At 43.6% G+C, this 26,775-nt stretch overlaps 6 protein-coding genes across 7 annotated transcripts in view; 4 read left to right on the plus strand and 2 right to left on the minus strand.

The window, feature by feature from the left end:
- Nucleotides 1-6,136: 6,136 nt before the first annotated feature.
- Nucleotides 6,137-26,775, minus strand: part of tko (technical knockout) — a 52,384-nt gene continuing 31,745 nt past the window's right edge. The window contains exon 3 of the mRNA XM_065239522.1: nt 6,137-6,554. Coding sequence (XP_065095594.1) covers nt 6,193-6,554 — 362 coding nt within the window. The 3' untranslated portion in view covers nt 6,137-6,192. The remainder of the gene's footprint in view (nt 6,555-26,775) is intronic.
- On the plus strand, nt 7,309-10,293 carry LOC135717384 (aminopeptidase N-like). The gene is made up of 3 exons (XM_065239442.1): nt 7,309-8,332; nt 8,392-8,732; nt 8,795-10,293. The coding sequence occupies exons 1-3, from the start codon at nt 7,347-7,349 to the stop codon at nt 10,252-10,254; spliced, it is 2,787 nt and encodes a 928-aa protein (XP_065095514.1). The 5' UTR covers nt 7,309-7,346; the 3' UTR covers nt 10,255-10,293.
- LOC135717286 (aminopeptidase N-like) lies at nt 13,776-16,231 on the plus strand. The gene is made up of 2 exons (XM_065239286.1): nt 13,776-14,719; nt 14,778-16,231. Exons 1-2 carry the CDS (start codon nt 13,876-13,878, stop codon nt 16,229-16,231), a joined length of 2,298 nt encoding a protein of 765 aa, XP_065095358.1. The 5' UTR covers nt 13,776-13,875.
- Nucleotides 17,183-20,132, plus strand: LOC135717335 (aminopeptidase N-like). The gene is made up of 3 exons (XM_065239337.1): nt 17,183-18,163; nt 18,232-18,572; nt 18,631-20,132. The coding sequence occupies exons 1-3, from the start codon at nt 17,193-17,195 to the stop codon at nt 20,130-20,132; spliced, it is 2,814 nt and encodes a 937-aa protein (XP_065095409.1). The 5' UTR covers nt 17,183-17,192.
- LOC135717385 (aminopeptidase N-like) lies at nt 20,315-23,398 on the plus strand. Its single transcript, XM_065239443.1, has 2 exons — nt 20,315-21,352; nt 21,499-23,398. Exons 1-2 carry the CDS (start codon nt 20,376-20,378, stop codon nt 23,300-23,302), a joined length of 2,781 nt encoding a protein of 926 aa, XP_065095515.1. The 5' UTR covers nt 20,315-20,375; the 3' UTR covers nt 23,303-23,398.
- Nucleotides 23,311-26,775, minus strand: part of elgi (E3 ubiquitin-protein ligase NRDP1 elgi) — a 31,905-nt gene continuing 28,440 nt past the window's right edge. Inside the window, exon 5 of one of the 2 annotated variants that reach the window (XM_065239498.1) lies at nt 23,311-24,772. In XM_065239498.1, the coding sequence (XP_065095570.1) occupies nt 24,657-24,772 (116 nt within the window). In that variant the 3' untranslated portion in view covers nt 23,311-24,656. The remainder of the gene's footprint in view (nt 24,773-26,775) is intronic. The other variant, XM_065239499.1, reaches the window with a different exon arrangement.

Below are 26,775 nucleotides of genomic sequence, written 5' to 3' on the forward strand. Positions count from 1 at the left end.
TTTGGGGAACGTTTGTCGACAGCCAGGAAGTCTGGATCGGGAGGAAATCGAAAACCGGAAGCCGCAAATAAGCTGGGTGTATCGTCTACAACCGTGCATCGAGCCAAAAAACGAGCCGGACTATCGACTTACAAGAAGGTAGTGACTCCAAATCGCGATGATAAACAAAATACGACGGCCAAAGCGCGATCCCGGAGGCTGTACACGACGATGCTGACGAAGTTTGACTGCGTGGTAATGGACGACGAAACCTACGTCAAAGCCGACTACAAGCAGCTTCCGGGACAGGAGTTTTATACGGCAAAAGAAAGGGGAAAGGTAGCAGATGTTTTCAAGCACATGAAACTGTCAAAGTTCGCAAAGAAATATCTGGTTTGGCAAGCCATCTGTACCTGTGGCTTGAAAAGCAGCATTTTCATAGCTTCCGGGACTGTCAACCAAGAAATTTACGTGAAAGAGTGTTTGAATAAACGTCTGCTGCCTTTCCTGAAGAAACACGGTTGTTCCGTACTGTTTTGGCCGGATTTGGCATCTTGCCATTACGGTAAAAAGGCCATGGAGTGGTACGCCGCCAACAACGTGCAGGTGGTTCCCAAGGACAAGAACCCTCCCAACACGCCAGAGCTCCGCCCAATTGAGAAATACTGGGCTATTGTCAAGCGGAACCTAAAGAAGACCAAAAAAAACTGCTAAGGGCGAGCAGCAGTTCAAGGCAAACTGGCTTTCTGCGGCGAAGAAGGTGGACAAGGTGGCTGTACAAAATCTGATGGCAGGGGTCAAGCGTAAGGCCCGGCAATTCGGATTTGGAAAAGCGGAAGCCTAACTGAATATTTTTCCTGAATTTTATACTAATTGAACTTGAAAAAGAAATTTAATTTGATTTTTTAAATAAACGATTTCACCGATTTACACGCGTTTTCCCTTGACCAAATTTTGACCGTATCACCCTTTATGGTGTCGGGATACATACATATATTGATTTGGTGAGTGTGTTCCAGTTGAGGTTTGTATTATGATTTTCGTTTGCTTCCCGGCGCGTTTGATCGGTTTGCAAGATCTGATATGTGTGATGTCGTGATCGCCGCCATCGAACATTAATCCCAAAAATGCATGATCACTAAACAAAATGAATATTTTCTTTTGATAGTCGGATATCAAGAGATTCAATGAGCAACACATAAACAATGTATCAAGAACAACATGTGAAAAGGGCACACAAGCTTTTTATAAACAAACCTTCTTATGCTCTTTTCTCGCCTCCCATATAATACCAACGCAAACCATCAACATCATCGGGTAGGGGAAACTTTCTCGTTCCCCATGATGTTGTTGGTTTGTGTGAGCGACCACCGGTTGGCGAGAAAACCGCCTTCAAAGGTTTGTTTACAAAAAGCTTGTATGTCCTTTCCACATGTGGCTCTTGATACAGTTTTGGTTGCATCGCCAACTTGAGGCGAATCATAACCTAATAACCTACCCAACCCTCCAACTCCGTAGCAGTTATGGGGGTGTCGCTAAGTCGGTAGCCTCTTGTTAAGTAAGTACTACATCAACATCTTCTTCCCTATCCCTAGTTATGGTAAAGATGGGCGTGGCCAGGAATAGCGACAGTCATGCTTTTTTTGCAATTGAAAGTTTCAAACCCTATTCTACCTAGGAATAAAGGTCTACCAAAGATTCACAAACCAGGAAACGAAATGAGAGAGATTATCTCGGCTGAAGGATCCCCCACTCATAAGCTTGCCAAATGGCTAGTAAAGGAATTTCAAAATATGCCTAAACCCTCTACCACTCGCTCAGTTAACAGCACACAGGAATTCGCAAATCAACATCAGGCATCAGGAGAGATTCGGGAAGATGAAGTCATAGTTTCATTTGATGTCACAGCACTTTTTCCGAGTGTACCAGTAAAGGAAGCCATCAGCCTTTTAGAGGACTGGCTTCTGAAGCAACGTGAGGATTCTACTTGGAAAAACAAAGTTCGGTCATATCTCAAGCTTACTCGTCTTTGTATGGAGGAAAATTATTTCATTTTCAGAGGAAATTTTTATAAACAAACTAAAGGCGCTCCTATGGGCAATCCCGCTTTCTCCATTGTTATGTGAATTGTTCATGGCTAACCTAGAAAATACTCTGGAGGATAGGAATTTGTTGCCCAAGTGCTAGTATAGGTACGTGGATGACGTGGGAAGATTTATCAAAAACTTTGGAGGCCATAAACAACGTTCACAAGGACATCAAATTTCAACGGCGCCGGTGGTGTAGTGGTAAGCGTGATTACCTCTCACCTTAGCAGGCCTGGGTTAAATCCCAGTCGGCGCCGCCAGGATGTTCTGAGGCATAACATCTCTGATCACGCCTTCCTTCGGATGGGAAGTAAAGCCGTTGGTCCCCGGTTCATGAGTTGATGGGTCGATAGGTAGGGTCCAGGTGTGGGAGCTGCCTTCCTGGCACGTCGGTAGCATTGGTGCTCAGCACGGAAAACAAGATCGACGGAAAAAACAAACTAAAGGACATCAAATTTACTCACGAAGAAGAGAGAGACGGCAAACTCCTTTTCTTAGATCTTCTCATCATCAGGGAAACGTCTTCGTTCAATTTCGAAATCTATAGGAAACCAACAAATACAAAGAGATTAATACCAAGCACTTCAAACCATTCCCATCGACACAAAATGGCCACTTTTCACCACATGGTTCACAGGATGCAAATTCTTCCTCTTAGCGATACAGGCAAACCATAGGAAATAGCTCACATTTTTTAAATCGCTAAACTTAATGGGTATCAAGAAAAAACAATTCAAGCAGTAATAGATAAAAGAACAAGGGATCATTTTAGGCGTACTTCGACAACTCTTACACCAGTAACTAAGGGTTTTAAACGGGTAGCAGTGAATGTCGACAAAAACATTACCAAACCATAGATTTCGAAGTTTAGAAGTTTTGGCCTACATTTAGTATTCAGCAGCAGGACAAATCAGCTGAAGTCACTGTTAGGATCAACAAAAGGTTCAATAAAAGTCTTATGGAAAGCCGGAGTCTACAAAATTTCTTGTCCAGATTGCAATAAAATCTACATTGGTTAGACGAAAAGGACTATGAATTTAAATCCAAGGTTGCAGAACATATCGTTACAAAGGGGCACAATTTGGCAAAGGATAACATTAATATCCTGCGAAGTGGGAACTAGACGTAGTTGAAAGTTTAGAAATATTTAAACATAATCCATCAACATTGCGAGATCAAGGAAACGGATACTCGAGACTCTTTAGCATGCTACCTAAAACCACACATCGTAGCATGCATCTATCTGTTGGAGACTGAAATAGACGAAATACGCGTATCTGTCAAAAGATAAGCAATTATAACGGAATTTAAAGGAAATAAACCAACACACTCAAAGCTCTTCCTAATGCAATAGTTGAAGATGCTAATTTCAAATAACAGACTAAAGTGGTAATTTTTATACGATTGATGAGGAGATGAGAGTACAGAGTTGATAGTTCCGTTAGAGTACGGCAGTGTGAAAATTGTATATAGAGAGTAGAAAGCGAGCAAGGACAACTTTTTAGGAAGGTACAAATCGGTTTGATCATCTCTCTTCCCTAATATAAAAATACCATACCCGAATAATATCACAAATAATAGAACTATTTCACAAATGGTATGGATGATACACTGAACACGTCGTTAAGCAAAATAACCATACACATTTTATTAGGGTTAACCAAACTCCCCAGTTGGAGAGGGATGGTGAGGGGTATTCCCCCCCGCCACCACTGGCAAAAAGAGATGATCGTCGACTCGCTCATGTACCGACGATGTGTTTGAAACAGTTCTATCGATTTTACCGCACTCAAGTTGTTATTTGAAATAAGACATCCAGTCGTAGGTTAGGAAATTGCAGCTAATTGTTACCTCTACCACGGTATGTGCTCCTGTCATCGTCGACTTGACGATCTCGAGGGAACACGGGTAGGGTAGGTGCTGGTACTGTGACTTTCGACCAATGACAGTAATTGATGGTAAGCTTCCATCCAGAGTTATGTACTTTGACTATATGTTTTGTATTACTTCTGCGTCAAGTCACCGATTTACATAGTTGAAGATGCGAATTTCAAATAACTAATGCAATGTTCAGCTTGAATAGTCTTCGTCAGTTATGAGCCTTTCCACGCATTTTCACACCAGATCAAATCCTCTGTATATATGGGATCGACTGGCATGAGCCATGAGATCGTAGGCAAAGTATATCGAGTCACTCGCAACCCAGAAATAGAGTACAAGACAGAGTACTCTTCCTTCGCCAACCAACCCCTCTCCCCCTCCTTTTCTCCATAGCAACAGCAGCAACTCAATGGCAGTTAGTTTGTTTATCGCCGAAGCAAACGGTCCATCATCTGTACGGCCAGACTCCATGCACCGCGCACGATCGCTCACCCCGTGGCACCGTTCGCCCACAGGCTGGAAAAGGGTGTAGTGAGTTTTATACAAATTGAATCATAGTCTATCCCGACGTTATCAATTCCATAGGTACTCTTCTTTGAGTTCTCTAAAAATGATAACAAAAATAGCCTTGAAACTCTCCTAAATTAACCTCAAAACTTCATTGGAAATTTCCTTAGAATTCCTTTGGAATTAACCTCAGAATTTTTATAGAATTTGATTCAGAATTCCCTTTGGATTCTCCTTATTCTCTTGGCATTCTACTCATAAGTACTATGAAGTTCTCAGAACTATCTTGGAATTCTCCTTACGTTTCACCTGGAATCTCGAGATCAACAGAACAACACTAACCTGAAAGGAATCGTCAGATTTCACTTCAAGTTTTCCTAACGATTCTTCCATTGTATTCTCCTCTGAGTTCCCTTGAAATTGTCTCTAGAAGTTTCTGGAAACTCACATCAAATTCATCCATAAGCTGTGAAAGTTTTGTAGGGCCCTTATTTTTTTTTAAATTTGGGTTCTTGGAAAATATTCAGTGTCCGACGTCTTGAATATTTATTTTCGTTCGAGATTCTTGAACATTTGCAATACTGCCGTTATACGCATAACTGTCCCATGTTCTACGCAATCCTCATGCACCGTGGTACTCTTATGCGTATAACGGCAGTATACTCTTACCTCAATTTTATTAAACAAATTCGCAATTGTACACTAATTTTGAGCACTATACAACAACTATACAAGTGTGACCATGGATGTGCACATAATTAAATGGTCATTAGAGTTGATTGAAAATTCTATCTAATATGAAGCTTTAGCGTGATAATTTATTAGCTAGAGAATGGTCTTAGAAGAAGGTAGGTAGATAGTTCCGTTAGAGTACAGCAGTATGAAAATTGAATAGAAGTTGAAAATGAGCGAAGGACCATTAATGCGACTGTACAAAGTCAAACGCAACCCGTACGATGTACGCGGAGATTTGACAGGCAGCTTTAGGTAGTAGGTTAACCGCAATAAACTGCATGTTCTGTATTCCGAATTTAATTGGACCGGATCTCTTGCTTCAGTTTCCAGAACATCGTGTAGGGGGCTCATAGCTTAGTCAGTAAAGACACAGTATTACCAAGCCGGAGGCGGCGGGTTCGAGGGAATCTATCGGGTTGGAAATTTTCTCGACTTCCCTGGGCATAGAGTATCATTGTGCTTGCCACACAATATACAAATTCATGCATTGATATTGGCATCGAAAACTCTCAATTATAATTGTGGAAGTGCATTTAGTAGAACACTAAGTTGAGAGCACCCAATAAGCTAATATACACTAAGCAATCAGCTTGAAATACGCCAATTTTCGTTTTTTTTTGGCAAATTCATGAACGGCAGTGAAACTTCCTTCCAAATCATTTAAGTAATCTGCATTCTGTTAATAATCTTCTTTAGATTTTAGGTAGTTTATCAACGACTGTGGAGATTTTTTAGCTAATAGTACAGCCAGTGATCTCAACTCCAGCAGTCATTCTGAACTTGGATCCAGTACCAAGTGGAGAAGTGTCATGCATCTGATTAAGACACCATTTCTGCGTGCAGAAGGCAGTTATTTACTATGTTTAAGCTAAATTACTAAATGCTTTCAAAAACTTACGTCATCTGAGGCTTTCTTTCCCTTCTATCCATCCGGCCTTCAATTGCATAGCTTCTTCACACTTCCTTTATTTTCAAAACACTGTCTGCATCTTCGTCGCCCGCCCTACTTATGCTTGATCACGTGCGCCAGATCGTACTTGCCGCGGACACATTTGATCTTGACACCGGGCAAATCCTGCATACGTCCCACCCGAACAAGGACGATGTTGTGTTCCTGTAGATTGTGGCCGATTCCGGGGATGTACGCCACCAGTTCCTTACCGGTGCTGAGCCGCACCAGTACACACTTTCGATTGGCCGAATTAGGCTTCTTCGGTTTCTTGATCAGTGTTTTGAGGATGACTCCTTTGGCAAACGGTTTTCCATCCAGCGGTTGCCTCGGGGGACGTTCCTTGATGTGAGGCCCAGTGCGATGCATTTGATTTAGTGTGGCCATCGTACCACGCTGCAGGAACGATGAGAATGCTGCAAGGAGAGAGAAAAAGGCTCGTGTTAGAAAATATGCCGGGCGGTTGCAATTGCCATAATGTTGATGATTGAACGCAGATTTGGTTCGGGACGAGTTCTAATGGAAGCTTACGAGCATTCTGCAATTACTTTCATAAACGAGTGAGTAAGAGTGGGTGTGATCGACAGTGTGGCTTGATCGAGGCCCATGTTGAAAAATTGGCAGCCAACCCCTCCTTAATGAACGGGGCATTTTTGCAGTGTTGGGTAGAAGGGATTGTTTTTCATCACAATACCTGTTTATTAAGGACAAGGTTGATAGAATCCAATAATGGCCGCTGTCATGTCTGATTTGCCGTGTAAAATCAGCGGCCATTTGTGGCTTCTATCAATCTTGTCCTCAACCATTTCCGGTTAGATCTTGGATTGATTCAGGTTGGGAATTCCCACGACTTTCGTGGAAATAGGGTATTATTGTGTTTGACAAGCTTGTGCTTATAATGTTCTCTGTAAATATCTGGAACCGCCGAAAATTGGAGGTAAGAGTAAACATAACACCGCTGTGAATAAACAAAACCACGAACTCCAATTGATGGATCCCCGAATAAACCATCTAGACGAGATAAAACCCATTCAAACAAACAAATGCACCTTGTCAGTCAGTCATCTGTCCATGCTCCCAGTCGAACGATAACGTATTATCTCATATGTGATACTGGCCCAACAATAGAACGTCAGCCGGTGCCTATTTTAAATAACCGAATATCACAGCTTAAAATTTAGTACCATTCGAATGGTAAAAAGTAGAGGATGGTCCTCTGGAAAATTTCATTGCTGTTGGTAGTGGGAGCAGTCATCGCCGTTACGGTTGCCGAACGGCGATTTCCAATTGGAAAAATAGCAGCTTCGGAACAATCCGTTCCGGATACTGTATCGCGTGTTGAAGAAGACAATGATTTTCGTCTTCCAAAGGAAACCGTACCATCTCATTACGCAATCCGGCTGAGCACTACAGTTCACGAAGGAGCTACCGACTTCCAGGGGAGTGTTGATATCCACTTCAACGTCGTAGAATCCACAGACAAGATCACCGTCAATAACCGCGACTTAAGAATCGTATCGGCAACTCTCTATCGCGTTGAGGATGAAGAATTGGTCGAAATTGATCAACCGTCCGATAGCTCTGATGAACGAACGGAACAGCTGACCTTCCAATGTTCGGCAGCTCTCGAAGTCGGAAGCTATGTCTTGACCGTAGACTATACTGGAAAGCTCCAAACATCTACTGCTGCTGGATTCTTCCGAAGGTATTATTTCGACGAGAACAACAATCGCCGATACCTTGCAACGACCCAGTTCGAACCGACTAGAGCCCGCATGGCTTTCCCGTGTTACGATGAACCGACCCTGAAGGCAACCTTCACCGTATCGATAACTCACCATTCGAGCTACAGCGCAGTTTCCAACATGCCTCAGGATGGCCCCATTATCGTAAACACGCAGGATCCTAGCTTTGTAACGACCAATTTCCTCAAAACGAACAAGATGTCCACCTATTTGCTAGCATTTGTGGTGTCCGACTTCGAAACTAGAATCTTGGGACGTCAGCTGATTCATGCCAGGCCAAACGCTATCGACGAAACCGAATTCGGTCTCGTGGCTGGAGTTAAGATCCTAGACAAGTTGAGTGAGTACACCGGTATTTCGTACTATGATTACAAACCGAAGTTGGCACAGATTGCCATTCCGGACAGGGGCAATGGAGCCATGGAAAATTGGGGGTTGGTTACCTATGGGTAAGTACGCAGGAGGGACTAGTCTTCGTTCGTAAGAAAACAATTTACATTCATTACAGTGAACCAGCACTCCTGTTCAACCCGAATGTCAATACCTACCGTACAAAGACCAACGTCGCAACGACAGTGTCCCACGAATACGCCCACCAGTGGTTTGGAAACCTGGTCACCACCGATTGGTGGAAATACATATGGCTAAATGAAGGCTTCGCTACCCTCTACGGCTACTACGGAGCTCATCTGGCCTATCCTAATGAAGAATACATGGATCTATACCAGTTGCAAACCGTACAAGCAGCTCTATCACAAGACTCCAGTGATACCACGCGACCAATGAACTGGAACGCAAACACCCCTACGGAGATTTCTGCACTGTTCGACAATATCGCTTATGCCAAATGTAAGTATCCGCTCCACTCAACCACAAAGATAACTGAACTAAGACATACCTCCTCCCATCAGCTGGCAGTGTGCTGAACATGTTCCGCATTGTCTTCGGAGACGAAGACTGGCGAAAGGGCTTGAATACTTATCTGCTGAACCGACAGCTGGCTGCCGCAACCGACGAAGATCTGTACGAAGCTCTCCAAAGTGCTGTTTCCGGTAAACGTACCATTCCGGACACGATGACAGTGAAGCAGATCCTAGAAACTTGGACCAACGCTGCCGGCTATCCCGTTGTCAACGTTCGACGAAACTACCAAACCAAGGAGGTGATCGTTTCTCAACAGCGATTCTTTTCAAACAAGAAGGTGCCCAGCGATCATGTTTGGTACATTCCCTACAACATCGCCGATCAAAAAGATCAACAGTTCGACGTGAACCACTTCAACTGGCTAACTAAGAAGGCAGATCGTTTCTTCGTCGACACCGAGCCCGAACAGTGGATGATCTTCAATCGGCAACAGTTTGGATACTACCGTGTCAACTATGACAGCCGAAACTGGGAAATGCTTTCGTGGGCCATGATCCGTTACCCGGAAAGCATCCACCACTTCAATCGAGCTCAGCTGATCGATGATGCCTTCAATCTGGCTCGGGCAGATCTACTAGACTTCAACGTTGTCCTACGTCTTCTGACTTCCTTGACCAATGATCAAGACTACCTTCCGTGGGCAGCCGCAGACAAAGTTCTTCGTTATCTCCATGGCTTACTCCGCGGAACCGAACAGCAAGCTCGCTTCGATTACTTTGTCCACACGTTAATCGGTAACATCTATCCAACGCTGTCGATTGATTCCGTTGATTCTACCGAAACGTTGAAGACGAAATATTTAAAACAACTGATCTCCACATGGGCCTGTCAAGTCGGTTACATTGATTGTTTGGAGCGAACCCATGAAGCGTTGCAAGCAGCGGTTCACGATAACATCGAAGTACATCCGGATGTATCCACTGTAGTCTACTGCTACGGTGTACAGCGCGCTTCGGACGATGAATTCCTGTGGTTGTACAACCGTATGTCCAACTCGAAGAACGAAGCCGATCGCTCGTTGCTGATCGATGCGATGGGTTGCTCCCAGAACAAGGATCACCTGAGCTCCTACCTATCCACCTCTATCGGTACGATGTCGGAGATCACCTACTTCGAAGCCGAACGAACTAAGGTCCTGCAGGCGGTCTATTCGAACGATCGTACCGGCGTAGATGCATTGATCGACTATTTGAGCAATTCCGCTTTGGTGGACGACTTTGTCCGAATCCTAGGGCAATCGGCGCTGAACAGTGCGATCACTAACATTGCATCGCGCACGAATACGGAGGAGGAATTCGATCGACTGAAGAGATTGCTGCACGCGCTGGGATCGCTGGTTCCGGAGAATGTGCACAGTGCTGCCATGGTAACCGTCAAGGCTAAATTCGATTGGCACGATAGCCTGGAGGGAATGATCGTAACTGATTTTCTTGAGCAGTATGCTTGAAAGTTGATATCAACCTTAAAGTGTACCAAGTAAATTAGTCAAAATGAGCTACAACTAACATACCATTTGAGTTTTTTTTTAAGTCGTGTTCCCTTTTAATGATTTACGAGAATTCCAATATATGCGAATCATCCTATTTCGATTCTACAAATAATAACATCATAATGTGATATTTAGAGTCTGTTAATCTTCCAAAACGTTTCAGGATGGCAATAAAGCTGATATTACAGATGAAGAGTAGCCCCTATAGGTTTGAAGATCAGAATAAAGATAATACTAACTAGATTTGATTTTCATTCCTTGATAGAACATCAAATTGTACCGTATGTGTGATAATGTTTGCACCATTGAGCAATGTCAAAATTAAGAAAAATTCTCAAAAATTTCGTTTTCGACTTTTTTTATTTATTCAAAGGGGGATGTTTCTCAGATTCTTAAACTATGTTAATCATCGATCGAGTTTCCACTTGCTGCAATTACGGCCTCCACACGCTTCCGGAATGCACGGCAGGTTCTTATAATGTAGTCTGGATCCATTTCTCTCCAGATACGGGTCAATGTTTGTCTGAGGCTTGCTGTAATCGGGTGGTGTTTAGAACAGGCCTTGGCCTTCATGACGCGCCATATTGAGTAATCCAGCGGATTAAGATCGGGGCTGGATGGCGGCCACATATCCTTCGCCCAGAACGGAGGTGTGGCACGGAGCCCCATCTTGTTGAAATACAACATTTGGCTTCGGACCGTATTGTTCTTTGATCCACGGAAAAACATACGTACTTAAAATCCCGATGTAGACCTCCGTGTTGACCTTGTCGCCTTCTGGAATGAACACCGGGTCTATTGTTTTGCCATCGGAAGCCACCAATCCAAACACTATAACGCTAGCAGGATGCTTGGTCAGATACACGTTCTTATGCTCGTCGGCCACGTCTTTTACCGGAAGAGAATTAATATACCGGTCGGTTCTGGAATTTGATACGGGATCGACGGTAAACATGCTCTCGTCGGTGAACAGGATTACCGGATTTTTTCGCTTAAGGAAGTTCAAGATTTTCTTGCATCGTTCGACTCGTAGCTCCCGGATGCGGTTGGTAATCATGTGAGTTTTTTTTCCGTGCCCTCGACTTCGCCCCGCAATCTTCCTTTACGATCTTCCGTGCCGTGAAGTCACTGATCCCTTGTTCCTTTGCCATTTTCCTTATTCAACGCACTAGATTCACCCGAATCTTCCTTTTGATAGCAGCGATAACCCTCGGAACACGAGCTGACCTCGGACGACCTGTGGCCACCTTTGCGGATAGTTGTCCTTTCTTTTCTCGGTCTAAAAACCTTTTGACATTCCAGCGGGACACTCCCACGGCGATTGAAATGTCTTTTTGCGACATTTGCGAGTGGGACAAATCACGAATACGCTGCCACTTCGTCATGGTGCAACTGTCAAACTAAGTAAATAATTTTCTTTTATACACAGCCTACTACGGTATGAGCTATAGGTTACGTGCATGCAAAGAAAACCAAGGCATTGTATGCACAGGTGAAACGGGAACCTTATTTGTACGATAGTGCAAACATTATCACGCATACGGTATACTCGTTTTGTTATCAACAAGAAACATGTACATCAAATAGCAGAATTAGTTTTGATGTGACAGGAAGATTTTTTTGCTCATAGCTTTGATATTTTAACCGTTAAAACAACCAGAACGACAGCATCTTCTCAGTAATCATTATTAGCCACATCACAACATCAAATTTAGTTTTCAATTTGTTCTCAGACTTTGCTCGGGCTCCCCCTGTCCGGTCATACATTCTCCTTTACTACACACTTAGTGTTATTTGCCGAATCTCGGTAATTTCGGCACAACCGAGTAGATCGCCAATAAGTTTTAAAGAGATCTCAGCCAAAAGTGACGTTTGCTTGCTGAGATTTAGCGAAACATTTTCCGAGATTCAACAACTAAACATCACTTTTGCTGATATCTTAGTGAAACTTCGGCAGTGCCAAAACTATCGAGATTCGACCAACTTTTTTTTGTTTTATTAGAGACTTTCATCCTTGGGCTGGTTCGCCGCTAATAGGCAAAAAACTAAGTGTGTAGGACCTCAAATCGCCCTTTAATGTAGGCACGACATCTAATACGTGTCTTCAACTCTATTGTTATTTTTTTCTTCTTGTTTTTTTACTATCGTCCCTGTTGCCGATTTGAGCTACTTTAGTTAATTTGAGTGTAGAACATGGTTATCAGCACTGAGAATCAGTCAATACTGGTTCGCAGTGCTGATAAAAATCTTCTACACTCAAATTAGCTAAGAATGAAGGCAACCTTACTTCTACTACTACCTGCATAAATTTGAATTTTGACATGACAAAATTGTCTTGATCAAGGCAACCGGTGAGTTTCGAATCAACATTGTTTTTATTCATTCGTTCATTTTCGCCTGTGTTGTTGTCAATAGGTATCTATATTCGTCTTCAGCTTGGTGGGGATGATTTGAGTACCAAATGCAAAATGATAATGTATTATCATTTCACACAATTATAGCGCTGTAAAACGTGTTGTGTTGTTTTTCACTATTACCTCATCCTGAATTGATGATAATATCGAGGTTTTTGGCTCTGGGATCTATAATATTCAAAATAATCATTTTTCACAAATCGAACTTGATTTTTTTGTTATTGATCGCTTCGAAGTTTGACAATGTTGGGTTGGACACTGAAACATTGATGACTATCAACAAATGCACATTCGGCGATGTATGTAACTCATTGGTTAATTTCGCTCGTACGTGAAGCGAAGATTTTCAAAACAAACGCAATTCATCTACAGTGGATTGAAGCGTTAGTCATTGCTTGTGATGGTAAATGATAAAAACAGCCGCTGTTGGTTCGCCTTAAGTGCCAAAGCCGTCATTTCCATTAGTTGAATATTGAACACGTTCAAAGATAATTGACGAACCCCTCACAACAAATCACGTCTAGGATTGTATTCGAATGAATCTGTCACTCATTTCCGTAAATCTCCCGGTAAGACTCTGATAAGCGCAGACTGCTTTGTTTCAAATGATAACGCGCTCCGTATAGCGGCTGACTATCGTGACTAAAATAGACCAGAAATATTAATACTCACTTAGTATCATTAAGCTAATGGGCAGTTGAGGATGGCTTTTTTGAAAGCTTTATTGCTCCTGGTCTTGGGAGCCTTAACACTAGGATCAGCCGATCAATTCCCTTTAAACAAGGATTGCTCTATACCGAAAACCACATCCACAGCGGCATACCAAGATCCAGACGAGAACTATCGTCTCCCAAACAACACCGTCCCAACACATTATGCAATCCATCTGAAGACTACAGTTCACAAAGCCGATACGGACTTCCAGGGGAGTGTAGATATCCACCTCGATGTCAAGGAACCTACGAACAAAATTACCGTGCACAACCGTGCCTTGAACATCGTTTCGGCAACTCTGTACCGCGTTGAAGACGAAGAAATTTTCGAACTAGTGAATAGCTTCGATGAACGAACCGAGAAACTTACCTGCCAAAGTTTGTCAACTCTCACGATCGGAAGTTATGTCTTGACTATCGCTTACAACGGATCGCTGCAAACATACGGCACTATGGGTTTCTTGCGAAAGTCCTACCGCAATGGAGACAACGATCGTCGATACCTCGCAGCAACTCACTTCGAGCCTACAGGAGCCCGTATGGTGTTTCCCTGTTACGACGAGCCGGCGTTTAGAACGACCTTCAGCGTATCGATAACTCATCACTCGAGCTATAATGCAGTGTCCAACATGCCGCAGAATGGATCCGTAGTCGTGGATTTGAAAGATCCTAGCTTTGTTACTACCAGTTTCATGACATCTCTCAATATGTCGACTTACCTGTTGGCCTTTGTCGTATCGGACTTCGAAACACGATATTCAGGTCAACAGCAAATTCATGCAAAACCAAACGCCATCGACGATACCGAATTTGCACTAGACTCCGGAGTTCTAATTTTACAGAAGTTGAGCGAGTACACCGGAATTTCGTATTATGACTACCAACCGAAGATGGCCCAGATTGCCGTTCCCGAATGGTTCAGTGGAGCGATGGAGAATTGGGGTTTGGTAACCTACAGAGAAGCGGGTCTTTTGTTCAACGCAGATGTGAATACGTATCGTGTAAAGATCGAAGTCACTACGACGATTGCGCACGAATACACTCACCAGTGGTTCGGTAATCTGGTCGCTACCGATTGGTCGTACCTTTGGCTAAAGGAAGGTTTTGCCACCCTGTTCGGTTACTACGGAGCTCAGTTGGCATACACCAACGAGCAGTACATGGACCTGTTCCAGATCCAAAGTCTCCATCCGGCGTTGGCACAAGATTCCAAATATACAACGAGATCCATGAACTGGTACGCAAACACACCCGCAGACATTTCCAGACTTTTCGATGTTGTGGCTTACGAAAAGGGTATGTAAAATACAGTAAAGTAGATCTCGCATATTGTTAAACATTCGTCTTTCAACAGCCGCTAGCGTTTTGAACATGTTCCGTGCAGTCTTCGGAGACGGTAACTGGCAACGAGGTTTGAACGCGTACCTGCAGAAGCACGCACTTGGCGTCGCAACACCGGAAGATCTGTACGATGCACTTCAAAGCGCAGCCATTCATACAAGCTCGATGACAGTAAAACAGATCATGGAAACCTGGACCAATGCGGCTGGCTACCCTGTGCTCAACGTACGGCGAAACTATCAAACCAAAACGGTGATCATTTCCCAGGCTTGGTTCCTGTCGGATAGGAAGCTACCGACGGATCATGTATGGTACATTCCCTACAATGTTGCCGAACAAAAGCATGAAGATTTTGAGTTGAATAGCTTCAACTGGTTAACTAAGAAAGCAGATACTGTTCTCGTTAATGCCGAACCCGATCAGTGGATTATCTTCAATCGACAACAGTTTGGACTGTACCGTGTTAACTACGATACTCGAAACTGGGAACTAATCACTCATGCTATGATCATCAATCCGGAAAGTATCCATCCCTTCAACCGAGCGCAGCTGATCGACGATGCCTTCAATTTGGCTCGCGCTGATCTACTAGACTTCAACGTTGTGCTACGCCTGCTAACGGCCCTGACCTATGACTCGGATTACCTACCATGGGCCGCTGCAGACAAAGTTTTATCCTATGTGCACGGTAAGATCCGTGGAGCCGATCAACAAAATCAATTCGAGCACTATGTAAACAGGCTGATTGGTAACATCTTCCCTACGCTACGTATTGATTCCGTTGAGTCCGTCGAGACGGTGAAGGAGAAACACTTCAGACAAATGATCTCTACGTGGGCCTGCAGAATTGGTCGTTCCGACTGTCTAGACAAAGTACAGGCAACGTTCAAAGTAGCAGTGCACGATGGCATCAGCGTCCATCCGGATACTGCATCGGTAGTGTATAGCTATGGTGTACAACACGCTACGGATGACGAATTCCTGTGGCTATACAGACGGATGTTCAACTCGTTCAACGAAGCTGAACGCTCACTGATCATCAACGCGCTTGGCTACTCGCAGAGCAAGACTCAACTGAAGGCTTTCCTGACTTCGTCGATCGGTGCTGGTGTTGGTGTGGAGGTCAACTACAACGACATGGAACGTACTCAGGTTCTACAGGCCGTTTATTCGGCCAGTCGTGTCGGAGTTGATGCGTTGATTGACTTCCTAGACAATTGGGATATAGCCGACGACTTGATCTACTGGCTGGAGAAACGGGCATTCACCGATGCCATTGCAAACATAGCGATGAGAACGAATACTGAACAGCAATTTGATCGATTGAAGCAGTTGCTGAAGACGGTTGGTTCATTGGCCCAAAACCAGGTAGTCAACGCTGCCATGGCAACCGTCAAGGCTAACCTGGATTGGTATGATAGCTTGGAAGCGGTGATCGTTGCTCAGTTTCTTGAGAATTATGCGTAACGAATAAATTACTCGACATCTATGAATTATATTTCATACCCGAGCAAAGTCGGTTAACAAAATGAAAAGAAATCGATATTTAATTTTGCAGTTCCTATCATAATGAAAATCCATTTTGAATTCAATTGTCGCGACACAAGTCTGATGTCATATTGTGCCTGTATTATGCAATCAAGAGTTTTTTTTTAAGAAAGCAACTTCAAATTCTGCTGATAAAGTCTTCTCCTGGGTGACATTTGAACTCAAGTATTTCAGCGTGTGAAGCATGAAGGCCCGTATTTAGTTAAAAATTATGCATGCAAAATCAGTAATCAAATTGATTTCATTGAATGCTGGATTTTTTTCCGTTTCATTCAACAATGTAAAATTAGCGACTCAGGTGGTGTAGTGGTAAGCGTGATTGTCTCTCACCCCAAAGGGCCTGGGTTTAATCCCAGTCGTCACCGCCGGGATTTTCTGAGGCATAAAATATCTCTGATCACGCTTTCATTCGGAAGTTGGAAGTAAAGCCGTTGGTGCCCGGTCCATGCGTTGATGGGTCTATAAGTAGGATCCAGGTGTGGGAGCTGCCTTCCTGGTGTCGGTAGCATTGGCACTCAGCACGGAGAACAAGATCGACGGAAATCAAATAAAAAACAGTGTTAAATTCATCAGCTGGAGTGGAGTATTCAAAATAAGTCACAGCATAACAGCAAATTTTGATCTAAATTTGATCTCCAACTTTGCTCGGGTAACCTGTACCTAATTTCTGAATCCGGTCCATATCGAAGCATACGGTGTTATCTATCATGACTATGATTCATTTTGAAAAAAATAAGTTTTTTTTTACGAGTCAATACCGAAATACTGATAGCTTAGTTTATCTTGAGATAACACTCGAAAAAGTCTCATAAATTTGGGTTTAAATAAGCACATAATATGGATCGCGATTTAGTATCGGCTAAAAGGTGTTTCGCGAACGATGGCTTTGTTAAAAGGCGCATTGCTTCTAGTATCAGTGGTCATTGCAGTTTCCTTGGCAGAACGTCACGGTAATGTGCTGTTAAACGATATCTTATCTACTGCGGATGTAGATTCTGACGAGGGTTTCCGGCTTCCGAGGGACACCGTTCCCATCCACTACACAATTCGCCTGCGGACAGCGGTTCACGAAGGCGACAGGGACTTTCTCGGGAGCGTAGATATTCACCTCGATGTGGTGCAACCTACCGACAATATAACCGTCCACAACCGAGACCTTGAAATCACTTCAGCAGTACTCTTCAGCGTCAACGGGGAAGATTGGACTGAGATAGATCGACCGTCAAGCACTTATGACGAGCACACGGAACATCTGACCTTCCAGTGTGCATCTGGTCTTCTTCAAGTCGGCAACAATTACGCTCTGCGAATTACATATAATGGAAGACTGCAAACCGAAATGTCCAGTGGATTCTTCCGGAAATACTATCGCGACGAGAACAACATCCGGCGGTACATCGCGGCGACGCAGTTCGAACCGACTCGGGCCCGAATGGCATTTCCATGCTACGATGAACCTTCGTTGAAAGCGACCTTTACCGTATCGTTGATTCATCACTCGAGCTACAATGCCGTGTCCAACATGCCCCGTGAAGATCCTCTGGTGGTGGACACTCTCGATCCGGACTTTTTGGTGAGTACCTTTGCCGAGTCTCCGCGGATGTCGACTTACTTGGTGGCCTTTGCCGTAACGGATTTCGAGACGAGAACTTGGATTCATCAGGAGATCCATGCACGACCGAACGCCATTAACGATACGGAGTTTGCGCTCAGTGCGAGTGATAAAATCCTGTATGAGTTCAACAAACATCTGGACATCTCGTACTGGAATTATATGCCAAAATTAGCTCAGATTGCCATCCCGGACAGAGGTAGCGCAGCGATGGAGAACTGGGGCCTGGTGACCTACGGGTAAGTACCTGCTACTGCGCATATGAACTCGGAAGTATTTGAAGACTTCATTTCCTTGCGTTCAACAGTGAATCTGTTCTTCTGTTCGATCCGGATGTCAACACTTATCGAACCAAAGCGGACATTACTACGACTATCGCCCACGAAAATGCTCACCAGTGGTTCGGCAACTTGGTCACCAATGATTGGTGGAAGTACCTGTGGCTAAATGAGGGTTTTGCCACCCTGTACGGTTACTACGGAGCTCACCTAGCATACGCAGAAGAGCAGTACATGGACCTGTTCCAGTTACAGGTAGAGCAACTGGCTCTAATCTATGACGCCAGTGAAACAACGCGTCCGATGAACTGGAACGCAGAAACGCCTGCCGGGATCTCCAGCCTGTTCGATACCGTTGCTTATCAGAAATGTAAGTATGCGTCGTAAACATCATTGACATGCCGAACTGACGAATCGTTTCTCAACAGCCGCTAGCGTCATCAACATGCTCCGCATAATTCACGGAGAAGAAAACTTTCGAGATGGCTTGAAGAAGTACCTACTGAATCGCGAGCTAAGCACTGCTACGCCTGATGATTTGTATGAGGCATTACAAGAAACCTACTCTACATGGCGTCCTCTTCCGATTGATATGACAGTAAAACAGTTTATGGAAACCTGGACAAACGCACCCGGATATCCCGTGGTCAACGTTCGTCGAGTGTATGGTGGTACCCAAGACGCATTTATTTCTCAGGAACGTTTTCTGGCTGACAAGAAACTACCAGAAAGCCACGTCTGGTACATTCCCTACAACGGTCAGTATATTTCGTTTTTAAATATAACCGTATTCAGTTGGCTAACCGAGAAAGCTACAAAGCGCTTCCTTATGATTGGCGATGATGAACCACTCATCCTGAACCGAAATCTGAATTTTGGATTCTACCGAATTAACTACGACACTCGCAACTGGGAGTTGATCACGGCTGCATGGATTCAGTCTCCGGACAACATTGATCCAAACAACCGAGCTCAACTGATCGATGATGCCTTCGCCCTGGCCCGCGCTGACCTGCTCGACTTCAGCATCGTTTTACGTCTGCTCACCGGACTGAAAAACGATTTCTACTACCTTCCGTGGGCCTCGGCCGATAAGGTACTGACCTACCTGCATGACAGATTCCGTGGAACCAGTGAGTGGCACTTGTTCGAATTCTACGCCATCACATTGATCGACAACAGCTACCGAAACATACAGCAGTTCGATGTCATTGATCCTAACGAAACGCTGAAGCAGAAACACTTCAGAGAACAGATCCTTTCATGGGCATGCCGACTTAAGGATTTCGGGTGTTCGGAGAAAACCGAGCAAATGTTTAAGACAGCGGTAAGCAGCAACAGCGGAGTTCATCCGGACATCTCTTCGGTAGTGTACTGCTACGGAGTCCGATATGCTATGGATGAAGAATTCATTTGGCTGTATGAGCGTATGTTTAACTCGCACAATGAAGCCGAACGTGCATTGCTCATCAAAGCGCTGGGTTGTTCACAGAACAAGGCGCACCTAGACGCCTACCTGACTACGTCGATTGGCTCCGGTGTTGGAACGGAAGTAAACTACTTTGACCGAGAGCGTCTGCAAGTCCTAACTGCGGTCTACTCAGCCAGTCGAGTCGGAGTGGATGCGTTGATCGATTTCCTCAACAACTGGGACATGGCCGATGACTTCATCTACTGGTTGGAGCAGCCGGCGTTTGACAACGCAATCGCCAACATTGCTGCCCGAACTAATACCGAGGTGGAGTTGGATCGACTGAAGGAACTATTCCAAACGGTCGGATCATTGGCCCCGGAAAGCGTAGTCAACACTGCCATGGCAACTGTTAAGGCTAACCTCGATTGGCACGACAGTTTGGAAAGTTTTATCATTATCGATTTTTTCGAAAGATACATAAATGAGGCTTCTCCATCAAATAACCATGAAATGTAACTTATGAATGAACATAAACGAACCAGTAGCCAACACACAACAGATAAACTCTATACTGTGCATCCGAAAAGCCCTGCCACGAGTGCGTACCTGCCATACCATACAGATATTGGGTATATCTTATCAGGTGTTTGTTTTTAAGAGATTGTAAAATTGGCCAATAAATAGTCGCGAATGAGCGATGATGGATTTAGTTTAGTCGTTACTTTCTAGTTGTGCTAATCCCCCTCCGACTGAAGTGGGATGATTTTGAAGTGGGTTTTATTGTGTGCTTTGGTTCTGTCGGTTTCGGCCGATCGACCACAATGGCGCAAACTGGAAGGAGATTTGGAACCGGAGCCCGAAGTTGAGCTGTTTCAGGAAGTTAACGAAGCCTATCGACTTCCTAAGATATCCGTTCCCTCCCACTACAATCTCCATCTGTGGACGGCGATCCATGAGAACAACCGCCAGTTTCAAGGAACGGTTGAGATTTTCGTAAATGTGCTGGAATTGACAGATACCATTACCATTCTCAACCGTCAGCTGTCGATATGGAAGGTTACTCTGTACTCGGTTACCGAAGATGATCAGAGCCCGATCGAACTCGGAGCGCCCGAATACGCAACAGATTCTACAACGGAACACCTGTCAATCAAACACAGTTCAGCACTGCAGCCCGGAAGCTACATGGTCAAGGTCGAATACTATGGTGCTCTGCAGAACAACAATAACCAGGGCTTCTTTGCGTCGTCCTATCTGGATGACGATGGAAATCGTCATTACTTGGCGTCGAGCAAGTTCGAGCCAACTCACGCCAGATCCGCATTCCCGTGCTTCGATGAACCGAAACTCAAAGCCACTTTTACGCTCTCGATAACTCATCACAAGGAATACAACGCAGTCGCAAATATGCCTCAGGACGGAGCTCCAGTTCCAGACGTCGATGACCCCAATTACATTACAACCAAGTTCCAGAAATCGACCAAAATGTCCACCTATCTACTGGCTTTCGCCGTATCCAACTTCCGTATCCGGACCAGCGGTATCCATACTGTCTACGCTCGTCCGAACGTCTACGAAGAAACCGAATACCCGCTGCAGGCGGGCGTAGACATTCTAAACGCCCTGAGCGATTACACCGGTGTTGACTACATCAAGTACATGCCCAAGATGACGCAGATTGCCATCCCGGATCGCGGATCTGGTGCGATGGAAAATTGGGGTCTAGTCACGTACGGGTAAGTGAAATTTTCTCGATGAAGTAGCACATTTAGCTTATCTTCAGACGCCGGGGTGGTATTTCAAGTCCAATTGTCTTACCGATAAGAATGGCTTGAGCAAACAGCAGCCTATCTAACTGATGCGATCTTTTCTTATATTTCAGCGAGCCTGTCCTGTTATTCAATCCATCGATTAACACTTATCGCACGAAGAAGAGTGTCGCAACAATCATAGCACACGAGTTCTCTCACCAATGGTTTGGTAATTTGGTCAGCCCGGACTGGTGGGACTACATCTGGCTGAACGAAGGATTCGCCACGGTGTACGAATACTATGCTGCTCAGTTGGCCTATCCGGAAACTCACTACTGGGATCTGTGGAATGTTGAAGTGATTCATAATGCCTTCGCGGCGGATGCCCGCGAAACGGTCCGACCGATGACCTGGAATGCTGCCTCCCCGAGTGAGATTGCCGGACTGTTCGATACGGTAGCGTATGATAAATCGGGCAGTGTTCTGAACATGTTCCGCGTCGTCTTCCAAGATGACAACTGGAGGGAAGGCTTGGTGTCCTACTTCAACAACAGAGAGCTGGACGGAGCAATCGCCGACCATCTATACGAAGGACTGCAGCTTGCGGTAAATGGAAAGGACGTCCTGCCAAGATCGTTCAACGTCAAGGATGTGATGGATTCGTGGACAACCGTTGCGGGATTCCCAGTTTTAACAGTTAAGCGAGATTACAAAACTGGCGAGATCTATGTGTCCCAAGAACGATTCTACAGTGATCGGCAACTACCCAACGATCACGTTTATCACGTCCCGTACAACTACGCTACCAAGTCCGCGGCCAACTTTGACACTCTAACCTTCGAGTGGTTATCTACGAAGGCAGCTAAGCTAATGACTACGGCAGCTGCCGGTGACTGGATTATCTTCAACAAGCAACAAACCGGTTACTACCGAGTTAACTATGATGCGCAAAATTGGCAGTTGATCATCAACGCTCTCCAGGACAATCCTTCCACAATTCACGTGCAAAACCGTGCCCAGTTGATCAACGATGCCTACAATCTGGCTCGATCGGAACGTCTGGACCTGGCTGTACCTCTAGAGCTTATGACCTACCTTAGACAGGAAACTGCTTACCCACCATGGGCGGCTGCTAGCTCCGTCCTGACCTACTTCAATAACAAGATTCGTGGAACTCCAAAATACCACAACTTCATGAACTACACCACACACCTCGTGGAGACCATCTATTCTACCCTGTCGGTAGACTCCGTCTCCGAAAGCGAAACCGTGATGGACAAGTACCTCAAGCAAACCATCACTACGTGGGCCTGTCGTATCGGAAATCAGGACTGTCTAACCCGCACAGGAAATGCACTGAGACAAGCCGTCGAAAGCAACACTCCAATCCATCCGGACATTGCCAGTGTAGTCTATTGTTACGGTCTGCATACCACCACGAACAAAGAATTCGTGTGGATGTTCGAACGCCTGCTTGCTTCCAAGAACCAAGCCGAACGGGCACTTCTGATCGACTCGCTGGGCTGCTCTCAGAATAAGGAATTCCTCTATTCTTTCCTCATGACCTCGATTGGCAATGGAGCTACATTTAACTTTTTGGCAACCGAACGAACCCGCATCGTTTCATCTGTCTACTCTGCGTCGCGAGTTGGAGTCGATGCAACGATCGAGTTCTTAGCCGACGAAACCATGATCGACGAATTCATCAGTCGTCTGGGTCAAAGCACACTGAACAATGCCGTGTCGAACATTGCTTCCCGGACCAACAACGTCGTCGAGGAGGATCAACTTAATACCCTTTTGGCCGCACTGGGCGACAAAATCTCTGTCAACACGGCCAACTCCGCTAGAACCACGGTGGCGAACAACTTTGCCTGGTTCCACTCGTTGGAGGGACTCGTGGCGGACGAATTTTTCGGACACTACCTAAATTAAGACTCCTGTTCGACAGTGTAGGCTTTATTTTTCCTTCAGAATACACTAAACATTAGTACTAAAAACTTATCGAACTATAAAAAAAAATCAATGCAACTTGTATCTGCTTCTTTCCAAGAGCAACTGAGAAATTCCATCTCTCCCTCCTATCTAATATCTCTCTATTCAGCTAGTACAAAAGTCAGAACTAGAACCTAAAACCTAACCTAGATTCAAAAAAAAAAAAAAAAAAATCATAGCATTTTTTGCGATCTTCATCACTAGCAAAAAAAAAGTAAATTAGTTTTGGCAATTCCTAATCGGTTCGATTCGCTTGCTACTTTAACCCATCAGTTTTTGTTTCGTAACACGAACGAAAAAGAAGTTAAACAAGCGTAAATATTCTCTCTCACACTCTTTCACTCACACAACAACACGCGTAACAAGTTGAACGAGTGTCTTATTCTTCTTCTTTTTTTGTTTTGCTCCAAGTTAAGGGGGGATTCCAAATCCAGAGATCATATTCATTACTTTCATTCAATTCGACTTCTTGTTCTATACTGATATGATTCGAGTGAGGTTATGTTTTTTTTGTTGTTGTTAATATTGTAGTAGTTGAGGAAAAATCAAACTGAAAGTAGTGCATTGCATTGACGAATCAACTGGGTCTGTGTTAGGTTTTCTCTGCTGTGTATCCTCCCGGGGGCTGTCCATAAATGACGTAGGCGGTTTTTGACTCCAGCACCACCACAAAGCGATCGACATAGTTTATGAACAGCCCCCCATGTGTATGTATATTGACAATATATCGGCAAGAGGTTTTGACACTTCGGAATTGTTTCAGTGTAGGTCCACACAAACCGGCGATTGTGCTTTTCGTTAGGTAGATCATAAAATTGTGCTCTACTTTCAGAATGGCACCGAAGCAGTCAAAACTTATTACAAATATCCGTACGTAATATTGATTAGTAAAGAGTGTAATTCTAGAGTGAGCCATTAGTTGGTTTTCTGTCTTGTAAAAGACGTAGCACGATTACGTTTTATTTCAGTCACTGCCACTGACATATTTTGCCATGACACCGTTTGAAACAAATGTAAGAATTTCGCGCAGTTTTTGAAGATGAAGAAAATCGACGAATGGATCATGAGGTGATTTGAAAACCGCCTCTCTAGAATTATATTTCTGTCAGGTAAAAAACGGTGGCAAGTGGTCTCTATGTCTATTTCAAGTTTTTCCAGTACATGTCTTAAATCATCGGAAGTAGGGTATTGTTACTGTTGTTACTGTAGCATTAGTATCAGTAGCTGGTACAGGATAGTCTCTCTCTCCGCCGAACAGATGCACGTGCTATGCCGCCGCCGTCCATCCAGTGTCCTACTCTATTCCATGAGCAAATATCATGACCAGACCCGGTTCCACCATCACGTCCTCGGACATGTGCGTGTTGTCGCAGTGTAGCACGAGGACGGCTTGCTTTCCTAAAATTTTAACTATTTTATAATTTGACCTGCTGTATTTCATGTTGACTCCAGAATCGGTAAGAGCAGCTAAATCAAACCCTCAGTACAATCGCAGTTAAGCACGTTTAGGTTAATTCTATTGGAATGTATTTCAAACATAGCACAGTTCCAGACTTGAATCGACCTTCTCCGAATTGTATGAAACAATGCGTAATTGTTTGCTACGGGCAATGATTCACATTTTTTGTTAAAATTCGGCCATTTAGGATGTTGTAAAATTTTCAAAATGAAGGGTTTGAAAATTGTTTAAAGTTGTAGCACGGAAATAGCGAATATAGCGAACACCGACTCCTAGCTAGTGTAAGTATCTAGCTATCTGCCTAATATTTCGACACAAATCGGGTGCCGCACATGGCATAAATGTGTTAATACACACCACACGTGTTGAGAGCAATTCAAATGTGCGCATACTTTACGTTATGCGAGCTTAGAAACAAAATGGAAAACATACGAACATTGTGAAAAATTATCAGATCGTTTACTGGAGTATCCGCCGCTGCTGTTTTGTGTTTACAGTGCCATTGATTTTTGAAATTATAATCTTCTAGATATTTTGTGCTATTTGCTAAAACGCGTGCTTTAAATTGTGCGCTTGTAGATTTTGATGCAACGATGAACGGGATTTAAGAAATGTTCTTATTTTTGTAATTCGAAAAAAATGTCTATTCACGGTCAATTGGTAGGCTTTTGAACTTTTCCGGAATCATCCCCATAGTGTCCTCTGAACATTTCCCAAAATTAGTTTTAACAGGGATGCCATATTTGAAGACATTTTTTTTCGTAGACATTTTGAAGACATTTAATTTAAAGAAACTTTCAGCCTTGGGCTGAGACACTTCATGTTCTATGAAGATTTTTAAAGACATGTTGGAATTGAAGAAGACTTGCGAAAACTTTTATTGATTATGAATAATTTAAATAATCTTTTGGGAAAATATCTCGAGATTTTGCTGTGCCTGGGATCTTTTAAATATTTAAAATCTAGTGATTTTGTTTTTTTAGAACCAACATCTTGATTTAAAAGTTTGCTGTCCGACCTCAGATAAATTTCAAATGACCCTCATTCTTGGTTTTTGTTTTAAACCTGAGTCTTAAACAAAACTAAAATAAAAATAAATACATTAAATTTGGTGAGTACGAAACCTTGCAAATTCTGAATATTAAAAATATTTATAAGTCCGGAATTCGTCGAAACTCCAATGATCCAGAATCTTGTTTTTTAAGCCATGGATTTTAATAAAACGCTAAGTTCGCAATCTTCAAAATTTTCCTAAGCACGGAACCTTGAAATTGAATTACGTCCCAGAACCTTGAAAAAATGGTCCATGTATTGGATCTATAATAAAAAATGTTTCTAGTCCAAGAACTTTTCCCTGGATTTAAATAGTTGAAGTCTATGCCTTATAAAAAAATATCATTACAGTAACCCAGTATCTACCACTATTTCTCGGCTGTCCTTTAACCAATTGAGCTGATTTTCGGTAGATAACTAGTTTATAGTTGATACTAATCACATACACAAAAAACAGTGTAATTGGTTGAAGGACAGCCGAGAAACAGCGATGGGTGGACGGTTCCACCCACCGCATAAATGGAGGGATTGCTGTATTTAACTTTCCTACATGATTGGTGATATCATTATAGATTGTAATGCAGTTATGAATAAGGATAGAGAAATATTTCCCTGAAATTATGGAAAATTCCCTGAGTTTCCAGGTTTTCCCAGGTAATCGACACCCTGCTAAGGTACGTAAGTCTTATTTTGCTTAATTTTCTCTCTTTTCTGACACACACACACTCACATAACAGTGAATTGATTATCATTGATGCTTTAATGATGTGCACTACCGCAACTACCGTAAACATAGTTGTTAAGGTTCGTTATTATTAGGTCGAATGTGTATCAGCTATAACAGATCGTTGCTTTAAGCTAATATATTTCGATACCGCAATTGGAGGATTTCAACATTAAT

The sequence above is a fragment of the Ochlerotatus camptorhynchus genome, unplaced genomic scaffold (assembly GCF_037179485.1).
Source record: "Ochlerotatus camptorhynchus isolate MF236.1 unplaced genomic scaffold, CSIRO-AGI_Acam_v1.1 ptg000055l, whole genome shotgun sequence".
Classification (NCBI taxonomy): Eukaryota; Metazoa; Arthropoda; class Insecta; order Diptera; family Culicidae; genus Ochlerotatus; species Ochlerotatus camptorhynchus.